The sequence below is a fragment of the Haliotis cracherodii genome, unplaced genomic scaffold, assembly GCF_022045235.1.
Source record: "Haliotis cracherodii isolate W230 unplaced genomic scaffold, xgHalCrac1.p SCAF_23, whole genome shotgun sequence".
NCBI classification, from domain to species: domain Eukaryota; kingdom Metazoa; phylum Mollusca; class Gastropoda; order Lepetellida; family Haliotidae; genus Haliotis; species Haliotis cracherodii.
In genome coordinates, this window is record NW_027266279.1 from 277,829 (window position 1) to 290,182 (window position 12,354).

The 12,354-nt window shown below is 39.4% G+C and overlaps 1 protein-coding gene across 3 annotated transcripts in view; it reads right to left on the reverse strand.

Annotated features, from left to right (window-relative positions):
- Positions 1–1,930: 1,930 nt before the first annotated feature.
- The window catches only part of LOC139471781 (transmembrane protein 26-like), a 51,994-nt gene continuing 41,570 nt past the window's right edge, over positions 1,931–12,354 (reverse strand). For 2 of the 3 annotated variants that reach the window (XM_071254272.1, XM_071254274.1), the window contains 2 exons: positions 5,645–5,854; positions 1,932–4,848 (listed from right to left, as the gene is read on the reverse strand). In XM_071254272.1, the coding sequence (XP_071110373.1) occupies positions 4,249–4,848; positions 5,645–5,854 (810 nt within the window). In that variant the 3' untranslated portion in view covers positions 1,932–4,248. Of the gene's footprint in view, positions 4,849–5,644; positions 5,855–12,354 lie in introns of all 3 variants that reach the window. The other variant, XM_071254273.1, reaches the window with a different exon arrangement.

Below are 12,354 nucleotides of genomic sequence, written 5' to 3' on the forward strand. Positions count from 1 at the left end.
TTGGTAGAAAGAGCATGGTCGATTGTATGACGCTCTTTGAAATCTTGGTAGAAAGAGCATGGTCGAGTGTATGACGCTCTTTGAAATCTTGGTAGAAAGAGCATGGTCGATTGTATGACGCTCTTTGAAATCTTGGTAGAAAGAGCATGGTCGATTGTATGACGCTCTTTGAAATCTTGGTAGAAAGAGCATGGTCGATTGTATGACGCTCTTTGAAATCTTGGTAGAAAGAGCATGGTCGATTGTATGACGCTCTTTGAAATCTTGGTAGAAAGAGCATGGTCGATTGTGTGACGCTCTTTGAAATCTTGGTAGAAAGAGCATGGTCGATTGTGTCCCAACCTGGTGTAAGTGAGGTGATCTACAACAGCATGTCAGTACATGTGGGAAGTCTAATGAAGATCATATTCGCAGCAACATGGGATTCGAACGCACGACCATCGGATCCTGGCGCGGCTAAGGGACTCAACTCACAGTAAAGATGGCATGGAAACAGGTAAGAGGTATGTTCCATGTTCTTGTTATGAGCTTGTTTTACGCTGACGTCAGCATTATCACGGCTACCCGCAAACACCCGATGGTTCATGACCAAACAACGCAGATTCCTCTGCTGTCAGAGAGCGGTCACACAGTCAGAAAAGACGATATAACCACGCTCCTCCAACCTGTGACCTTTTCTGAAAGAACACTCAGATTTGTTCTTGAATGACCACTCTTAAGTGCAATGTGCGGAAGGTAGAAAAATGAAGCCTCAATGTTGAATGTGCGGCAACACTGTCGCAAGAAGGCGAAATGAAGCAAATGAGAGGACTGCTGCTCCTGAATCTCCTCGTTTCATCCTCAAGTATTGTGCATACTTAACTTGATTGCATTGTACAATAAACATCCCCATACAAGTGAGACACATACCACGCCCCCTTCAACCGGCGATGAGCCTTACTGAGATAAAGTAGGTTTTTCATTACAATAACAAACGGTGCGTGTTTCACAAGTGCAATAATTGAAAACAGGGGGTGAAAGAACATCCCCCAGCAGTGATGGCCCAGATAACGCAGCCAAGGGCTTCATGATGATTGATAAGAACAGGATTGTCTCAAAGATCGGAAAGTGATATAGGCGTACCTAGAATTTATTGCTATAAGGCAAACAGGACGTTGGATCGAGTTGTCTAGCGGTTCTTTTCACCAAATGGGTACATTGTGTGTAGCCAATCCTACATGTCCTTGGTCGGAATACTGAGTCAAGATGTTCCGTTTATTTATTTGTAAATGGATCACGTGACCTTGAATACAATCCGACAATCTAAACCATACAGATCGGTAAAACGCAGCTTAATTTGATGCCCGAGAACTAAATACAGCTGATGAACCCTTTACAATTGGGACCTGTAACACACATGCATCTCCAATAAAATGTCCTGTGAAAATAATGGGGAAAAGTCTGTTAACAGCTGAAGGTTTTTATTCCTTCCTCTGTAAAAACTGCTTGTATAAATTGACTTATTCCGCCATTCAAGGCGATGGATCTAACCCGAAATGAATTACCATGATGGAATATAGAAGCATAGTGCATGCTCGTCCTTCACGTGCTATCATCACTGCAAGTTCAAATAATTACAACAGTTAATTGCAAATATCAATGGATGCAAATATCCTAAAACTGAGACTCTTTAAGTCATACAAATATACTAACAAAGCTCTCGGTCCGATTCGCTGTGCAGAGTTGCCTCCCTTGGTTACGCCAGAAACCTAGATTGTGGGTTCGAATCCCGGTTCGCCCCGATTATGTTCCAAGGTAGGTTTGTCGGCACCATACCCGTGCTTGTGGGTTTCACAGAAGTGAGACCTGCTTTCCTCCCACATTAAGCTGACACGCCGTGAAATAACTGGAATACTGTTAAAAACGGCGTCAAACCCACTCACACTGTTGGTCACGACTACAACTTCCAGGAAGATACGTCTTGACACATTTCAAGGACTTCAGGACAATTTTTTCATAAAATTCATAAAAGTACGTGTGAGCAATCTAAGGCGACAGTGATGGAAACGCTCAGGAGGTCGATATAGTTGTTTTCAGTAGAGAAGGTTATTAAAGACGTTTACCTAATGCAGCCGTTGCTTTTTGGACCAGATAAATGTTGGATCTGTCCTGCTTCATGGTTGTGGACAAACATGGGAAGTTTTTCACATTACCTACACATGGACCGAAGTGTATTTTAGTATAATCTGTGTGTAGTAAAAAAAATAAAACATATCACATCCATCATGCCATACTCCGTTAATTAATGTTTTATTTCTAAAATATCTTCCCTGCAAATGTAAGGTCACATAACACAGTACCAAATTGTACATGTGTGTTATAATAAAACATATTCATGGACACATTTTCATAACTATTCTATCAGTTATGACATTCCAAAAACGACTCAAATTATTCAAATAATCTCAGGAAGCATTTTAATTTTCTGAGAGAAAAATACCCACCATTCATACAATTATAAAATAGAACTACCTAACGTAGTAGCAGCATCAGTAGTAGCAGTCTTGCAAGTTGGGGAATGATGAAAGCAACGAGTTATACACAGTAGGAATACGATACTGGCACCCTGAACACACAACTGCACATGGGTACATCCAGAAATGATACACATGGTACATGCATGGTACACACATACTGTATGGCGGTACAAACAAGATGTATGATGGTACACACAATGCATGATGGTACACACACAATGCATGATGGTACACACATAATGCATGATGGTACACACAATGCATGATGGTACACACAATGCATGATGGTACACACACAATGCATGATGGTACACACACAATGCATGATGGTACACACACAATGCATGATGGTACACACAATGCATGATGGTACACACAAAATGTATGGTGGTACACACAGAATACATGATGGTACACACGTTAACATAATGCATAATGATACAAACATGATACATATATGGTACATGACGTCTAGACCTAGGATATAATGATAATATGGACACCTGGACAATGATATATGACACCTGTAGAAACAAACACACGATGGAAAAATCGACGACCAATATACGTGTAACTTCTATCACAAGGTACTGCAGAAGACCATCAATTTTTGTGATCATTCTCAAAAGAAGCTTGCCATTTCCAAACGACGAAAGGCAGAAAAAACACAATCACCATTTTCACTGAACTTTAACAATCCAGATTTCATATTGAAATAGTTTTAACGAAATACATCTGAATGAACATTTTTTGGAAATCGACGATTTCTAAAACACAATAGGATTTGATGGATGTACGAAAAAAACTTTTTCGAAGCATTAGACGTTCCCGGATCTAAAAAGTGAATTTACATGTAATTTCAACCAGCGGGTTTTCACACAAATAACTACTGGGCCAAATAATGAAAGGATGATGAGATATAGTCCCCTCATGAGGCGTGTTTATATGTACTCAGATAACATTTGTACTCCAGTATCTCTGATGATATATGAGTTATATATCAACATCTTAAACAATGTACTTCTACTATGCAATGAATGTATTCATGTCCAACGTTTTCACACATATGACGCCTCCGTCATTTCCACGCACACAGATGCTAGTTGCCATGCGGGCCATCTAGAGAGACTCAAGCAAAAACATCGACATACAGAAGCCATACAATCTTCCAGTATAATAGTCGTCAGATACATATAACAAACTTGTCACAAACGCAGGATCAGATTTGGAGAATTGCATGTATCATATTTCCGTGATTCTCATATTCTAAGCCATCCGAGAATAAATCCAATTTGTACCCGTAGCCTAATTATCAACCAGGGGATCAGAATCAGGAGAACAAATCCCACTTCCAACAAACAAATATTTACACATACATTATTCATGGGCCGGTAAACTGGGCGATGGTATTCGTACAATGCCAAATGATGTCCAAGCACGAAGGATAAGCTCAGTATGCTTCTTGTAACAGAATAACGGTAAAAAATACGATATCATCAAATTTCCGGGAGGACAACCACTATGAATGTCTCCTGATGAAGTCATGACACGGATACCAGCACGAACCCATTAATACTGGGCGACACCTTTCCAGGTAAAACCTTCCGGAATAACACTTTTTCCAATTTATGAATCAAGGATATGCTGTGTTATCGTTTTAGTTCGATATTCCCAATATTAATCACCCGGAGATTCCTGATAATCGGAGTCCGAATATTGGAGTTTCGCGCGACTATAGATCCGTATTCAAATCTTCCAAAGTGTAGGTCCTTGCTAGCCGTTGCTTTTCTTTCCGTCTCCGCTGAGATCTTGGAGTGTCCAGCCAACCATTGCTGTGGATGCTGGCACTGCCGACCAATCTGGACTTGCTGTCATAGTAGCTACTGCATGACGTGCTGATGCTGTCTGTCAATGACATAGAATCAACCAAACGCTTGCTCTGAAAGTCATAAGGGTACCGATGTTGTTTAAGCTTCTTGACACGACCACGCTCTGATTTCTCGACCTGAACAACGACCAGTCGATAGATCAGTAGTATTATCACAATAGTATTTTTGGACGTGAAGAACATGTTGGTGTAGCTGAGGACACCGTAGCGGAAGATGAGCAGCATCCTGAGGACCAGGAACGGGACATCTTGGAGGAGGATTGAGATCACAATGCCGTACACGTCGGCGGAGCAACACCCCACCTTCTTCACAGGGGGCTTTTCTGTGGCCAGCCCAGACTGGTCTCGTCGAACTCTCGAAGCTGTGAGAACTAACGTGAACTGAAGCAAACTCAGAGTCCAAATCCCAAGAATTATCATACACAGGAGTTTGTTGTAGCGAACCTGAAATAGAAACAGTTTAACATTATGTACGAAACGGAATTTTGTCAATCCAAATATTTTCGTTCCAAAACCATCTCAGATCTACGAATGAACCTTAACACAAAATCGTTTTGTGGGGTCAGTGTTCTGTATAGTTATAATCAATAGAGATTCAAAATAGAAGTTTGCACAAATGTTACATTTGCATCATCGCTGGAAACTAAAATGAACCATGAATTCAGAATCATTCGATCAATGTTGAGGATGCATACGACCTACAGACTACATGTCATCTTGCATAAGAGAATGGGCTTCAAATTGGATGCGATGGAAAACCAATAGGAATTGAGATTGTGTCAAGTTGAGCAAGAAAAAGAAATTTCGTTGATATGATTTCAGCGACACTCCGTAATAGCTGAGTTGTGTGTCAGTAAACCAGATTAGAAGAAGAAATCGCGTGTGTTGGAATGATGGGGGAGAACATGGCGAGGAGAGTAGGCCTTTTCACACGATAATCATGGAAAGTAAACTTTGGAGTGTGTCGTCTGATTTCAGAGTAAGACAAAAATTGAAACGTCAAAGAAATTTTTGCCAGATCACCGTCAGTTGTTAATAATTAATTAGAAGTCCCGATCCTGACCCACATTCATCATTTTCATCATCTGTTCACCACAAGTATTTTTCATTAAATAAATAAATAAATTATCGCAAAGATCAATTATCATTATTATTGTTAAAAGAGTCAAAACTAACAAAATAGTTCATACAATATGTTTAAATAGTTGATAAACAAACTACACTGAAGATAAATACACACCACTTCTTCTTTAAAAGCATCAAAGAACTCGACAATGTCAGCAGCTGTGCCTATGTACACGAGGAGCAGCTGTGACAGCTGGTCGTGGGTCAACTTCCCCTTGGGCAGGATCCATCGCCCCAGGATGAGGATCAGCAGCAGAAGCTGCTCCAGGGTCCGGATCCACTCGTCTGACGTCATCAGAATCGGGATGCGGATCTCGAACCTGAACTGTGAGGAACAGAGAGATGAGTTGGTTAATGATGATAATAATAATAATCATAATGATGATGATGATAATGATGATGATAATAATAATTTTAAAATGATGATGATGACAACAACAACAACAAAACAACAACAACAATAATAATAATGATAATGCTTGAGAGTGGCACTGAAGGGCAAAACAGAGAACTTTAAAGTTGATGCGCCGTTCAAGCCAATGAAATTCTTTCAGAATCGGCTTCAGCGTTATATAACAACATATCAGATTAACGTGTTATGACAGTCCGAGGTGTTGCAAGTTGTTGACAAGTAGAGCTAAGTGAAATCCAAATGCATAAGACCGGGTATTGTGCTGACATACCAGAATCATAAGATGGGTGAATCTGCAACCATGATCAGCATTTCCCGACACGACAAGGGACGCAACCAGGTACAGCGAATTGCGCGCTTAACTCGAAGCCCTCCTGACGTCATTAATTTTTCTAATACAATGTTATATGACGATTGTTGAACGCCTGAGAACCTGTGTTTGATTGTTTGTTGCTTAACACCGCTCTCGGCAATATTTCCGCTAAGTGACGGCGATCTGTAAATAACCAAGCCTGGAACAGACAATCCAGTGATTGAGATTGTGAGCAACGATCGAAGACGCCGAGCCTGGCCCCTCTATCCATTAACTCGCCCGATCGGTTAACAATGTTTGCAGGGACCTCGAGTTCCCAAGGCTACGTCAAGGATGACACCGATTACTTGTATTAACGCCATACCTTTACTTGTAGTAACGCCATACCTTTACTTGTATTAACGCCATACCTTTACTTGTATTAACGCCATACCTTCTGCCAACTCATCATATTAAACGTTATCATATTTAACTTGTTTCCAAACATGAGGAATGAGGTCGAATAAAATACGGTATTTCCCTCCTGATAGTATCAAATTAAAGATTAAAGAATTGATAAATAAATACCTTGAAATATACGGAGATTGCAAACGGATACAACGGTTATCTTGAAGTAGCGTACCACATTACCCCATAAAACATGAAGATAAAAAACTAAAACATTACAGTTGTCTTCTCAGATTTCAACGTTCCAATTTCTGGCCGACGCCTTAAAGTCTCATTAACCTCTATCTGCAGCGGAGATAATGCAAAGCACAGAAGCGTAATCTCGGTATATTTGCGATGAACCTTCCAAGAAGCACACCTATTCACACTTAGCTTCTTTGAACAAACGTAAAATGTGAGCCAGGCTGGATTTTTTCGCTCTATCCTATTCTGTTTATATCGAATCCCACATACCACGATGGCTGCATCGTGTCGTAACGTGCCCCTAGATCTTGATTACGACAACCTTCACTGTTTTCCCAATATTTCATGCAGTTACTGAGTTACCCTGTAGCTTTATAGCCTTGCATCCTCCGATGCCGATCTTTGAACTTAATATTAACGTCATTTACCCATTTTCTTCCCCGCTGAGGGGGAACACGTTTAAGGCCATCTGTTATCATTATTAATGTGATTGTGTTATCATGGAAAATTGTATATTATTTATGCTTGAAGAAAATGGCATTTATCAACCGTGCAATCTTTCTCGATATTGTAATTGTAGGTAGCTGAAACAGCATTGATTTAAGAGCAGTGTTGATGTCGGTTGATTGATCTGAAAGACCATGGACAGTGTAAAACAATACGAAGCACCCTGCATAACTCACGGAGCTGCTGTCATTAAGAATGGTGGAAATTGTGCTGATATCATTATGTAAGCGTACGAAGAGCAATAACAATGATAATGGTGTGATGTCATTGGAAGCCGGTATCTTCAAAGCTGAGGACCTCGTCATGCAATATGCTCGGACACATTCATATCAATGACAAATACACCGTAATTTAGTAATTTAGTGTGCAATCGCATAGCTTGCCTGGTTTATGTGGTTCCGAGTCGGTCGTTCGTTGATTCGTCTAAGTTTCTTTCATTGGTTATATTTTACAAAGTACATGTACATATTTGTTTTCTGACATGTTATTCTGTGTGCGCGCGTGCGCGCGTGCGTGTTTGTGTATGTGTGTGAATGTGTCTGTGTGCGTCTGTCTTGCTAACATTACCAGGTGGACCGCGCATTTTAATATTCAGTCACATCCTTGATTTAAAGTTTTGTCGGACTGGACTTAGACTAAGATATCGGATCGCCTGGAGAGCAGAAGGTCTGGGGTTCGATCCCCAGCCGCGTCATACCAAAAGACGCTTAAAGATGGTACTTGTTGTTACCCTCCCTTGCGGTCGGCATTAAGGGGCTAAAACAAGGACTGGTCGGCTCGGAGTCAGTGTACAGTGTCTGAGTGGGGTTTTCATGTGAAACCGCGGCATGGTATCTCAGTGGGCTCGCACCAATCGGCATTAGTCCGGACAAGTACAAGCAGACACACACACACATGCATGCACGATATGGTTGGGTCACTTCATGGCATGTAAAATCTTTCATTTCCACATCTATGGAGAAACAGTGACCATATCTGAGTATGGAAAATGTTATCTTTTCATCTTTAAAGCAAACGAAATTATTCAGTGAGGTATTGAAAACAATGCTTGTCACAAGCGGCGACTAACGTGATTTGGTGGTCAGGCTCTCTGACTCGGTTGATGCATGTCATCGTATCCCAATTGCGTGGCTCGAAGCACATGAAGTCCATCACCGGTTTGTCTGGTCCAGACTCGATTATTTACAGACCGACGTCATATAGCTGGAATATTGCTGAGTGCGGCGTTAAACAACAAACAAACAAACTTGTGTTGGTGGATAAACGATCTTATCATATCATGTCAGAATGATGAAATCTGATTGGTCCACATGGTCTTGACATAATGCTGTGAAACAAAAAGCCGCACGCTTTTTCCGAGTCAGTGGAAGTCACGTGACATAGCGCAAGTTGACCTCAGCTCAATCGAACAGCTCTGAACTGTCAATTTTGAATATGTTTTAATTCTTTCATAATGTCATTTTAAAACATGTCGGTAAGATAAATTCGTTGTAGCAGGATCACTCGGGGTATATGCGTCCGTCCGGCGAGTGGTATTAAACCTAACGAGGGACGCATGAAACACGACGTACCCTCGTGGACCCGCTACAACAAATACACAGACCGCCAGCGGCCAATTAATGAGCTACAAGACAGAGTTGCTACGTCTATCAAGCGAACTGAGGCAGCTGTTGCCAGTGACACTGTCTGACACTGTCTGACACTGTCTGAGGTGCCAGGTGGTGCAGATAAGACGTCAGGTCTTTTTATAGAACTGACTCATGTGCACGTGTTCAGGGGTGTCGTCCCCCACGTAGTATCATGGGACGGTGTTGTGGCCACCGTCGTGTTGACACTGCAGACGTTGTGACGTTGTGTGAAATTAGCAATATACGAAAACTAGTGGAGATGTGAAGAACTGTAAAGGCGAAAACTAGTTACGATGTGCATACAAATATGAGAAGTAGTAAAGTTGTGTATAAGTGTATAGTACTGGTAAAGTTGTGTATAAGTGTATAGCACTGGTAAAGTTGTGTATAAGTGTACAGCACTGGTAAAATTGTGTATAAGTGTATAGCACTGGTAAAGTTGTGTATAAGTGTATAGCACTGGTAAAGTTGTGTATAAGTGTATAGCACTGGTAAAGTTGTGTATAAGTGTATAGCACTGGTAAAGTTGTGTATAAGTGTATAGCACTGGTAAAGTTGTGTATAAGTGTATAGCACTGGTAAAGTTGTGTATAAGTGTATAGCACCGGTAAAGTTGTGTATAAGTGTATAGCACTGGTAAAATTGCGTATAATTGTATAGTACTGGTAAAGTTGTGTATAATTGTATAGCACTGGTAAAGCTGTGTATAAGTGAATGGCACTGGTAAAGTTGTGTATAATTGTATAGCACTGGTAAAGTTGTGTATAAGTGTATAGTACTGGTAAAGTTGTGTATAAGTGAATAGCACTGGTAAAGTTGTGTATAATTGTATAGCACTGGTAAAGTTGTGTATAAGTGTATAGCACTGGTAAAGTTGTGTATAATTGTATAGTACTGGTAAAGTTGTGTATAAGTGTATAGCACTGGTAAAGTTGTGTATAAGTGTATAGCACTGGTAAAGTTGTGTATAAGTGTATAGCACTGGTAAAGTTGTGTATAAGTGTATAGTACTGGTAAAGTTGTGTATAAGTGTATAGCGCTGGTAAAGTTGTGTATAAGTGTATAGCACTGGTAAAGTAGTGTATAAGTGTATAGCACTGGTAAAGTTGTGTATAAGTGTATAGTACTGGTAAAGTTGTGTATAATTGTATAGCACTGGTAAAGTTGTGTATAAGTGTATAGTACAGGTAAAGTTGTGTATAAGTGTATAGCACTGGTAAAGTTGTGTATAAGTGTATAGTACTGGTAAAGTTGTGTATAATTGTATAGCGCTGGTAAAGTTGTGTATAAGTGTATAGCACTGGTAAAGTTGTGTAAAAGTGTATAGCACTGGTAAAGTTGTGTATAAGTGTATAGCACTGGTAAAGTTGTGTATAAGCGTATAGCACTGGTAAAGTTGTGTATAAGTGTATAGCACTGGTAAAGTTGTGTATAATTGTATAGCACTGGTAAAGTTGTGTATAAGTGTATATACGAGAGCTAGTGAAGTTAAGTCCTGCACCATGACTGTAGATTATATTTATTTTATGGAAAACAACAACAATTTAGACATACATGTATATATGAAAGCAAGTCTAGCTAGCTCTAACTATCTCTATCAAAACATTAAGAAAATTATTTGTTTAAATTTTAGAGAGAAGTGAATAATGTAATATAAGAATTCATTGACTAAATGTGAGTCTGTAGTGAAGTTGTGTATGATTATGTTTACGAGAAGTAGTAAAGTTGTGTATGATTATGTATACGAGAACTAGTAAAGTTGGGTATGATTATGTATACGAGAACAAGTAAAGTTGGGAATAATTATTTAAACGAGAACTAGTAAAGTTGGGTATGATTATGTATACGAGAACAAGTAAAGTTGGGAATAATTATTTAAACGAGAACTAGTAAAGTTGGGTATGATTATTTAAACGAGAACTAGTAAAGTTGGGAATGATTATGTAAACGAGAAGTAGTAAAGTTGGGAATGATTAAACGAGAACTAGTAAAGTTGGGTATGATTATGTATACGAGAACTAGTAAAGTTGTGTATGATTATGTAAACGAGAACTAGTAAAGTTGGGTATGATTATGTATACGAGAACTAGTAAAGTTGTGTATGATTATGTAAACGAGAACTAGTAAAGTTGGGTATGATTATGTATACGAGAACTAGTAAAGTTGTGTATGATTATGTAAACGAGAACTAGTAAAGTTGGGTATGGTTATGTATACGAGAACAAGTAAAGTTGGGAATAATTATTTAAACGAGAACTAGTAAAGTTGGGTATGATTATGTAAACGAGAACTAGTAAAGTTGGGAATGATTATGTAAACGAGAACTAGTAAAGTTGGGTATGATTATGTAAACGAGAACTAGTAAAGTTGGGTATGATTATGTAAACGAGAACTAGTAAAGTTGGGTATGGTTAATTAAACGAGAACTAGTAAAGTTGGGTATGGTTATGTATACGAGAACAAGTAAAGTTGGGAATGATTATTTAAACGAGAACTGGTAAAGTTGGGTATGATTATGTATACGAGAACTAGAATAATGATATAGGCGACAACTAGTTACGATTTGCGTAAGAAATATACGAGAACCAGTGATGTTGTGAATAACTACAAATTCGAAAATTTATGCATATTAATCATATATAGGAGAACAAGTGGTGCTATTTATAAGTAACTATGTACGCGACGACAGTTTTAGCAGGGAAGCTGATTTAGCTTGTTTTGTTGATAAGCAAATGCCAAGCAGATACTGTCTATCCTATGCTTTCCGGACCTAACAGTTTCTCGAGTGTGATATCTTAAAACAAAGTCATGTTTAATTTGTTCAAGTTATAATTTTACTTCACAGTTGATAGTCTTCATCCATTGGATAGGCACATTCAGGTGAATGATGAGTATTAGACTCTTTTTACATGCATACCGCTTTTCGCGTCGTTTCGCGTAGTCTTCTCTCAGACATTATTATGAAGGACGTCAGCTCGAACATGTTTTAATGCATGAACTTTTTAATGCATCACATAAATATATTACAACGGCGTCATATTTACTTTAAAAACTTCTCTTTGTTTGACATCGACATATGTATTCGGGGCGGTGGGTAAGCCTAGTGGTTAAAGCGTTCGGTCGCCACGCCGAAGGCCCGGGTTTGATTCCCCACTTGGGTACAATGTGTGAAGCCGAATTATGGTGTCTCCGGCAGAGGTATTGTTAGAATATTGCTAAAAGCGGCGTAAAACAATACTCACTCACTCACGTATACTTTCAAAACACCCCTCTGTTGCTTTTGTTTGTTTGTTTGTTGTTTAACGCTGCACTCAGCAATATTCTAGCTATATGAC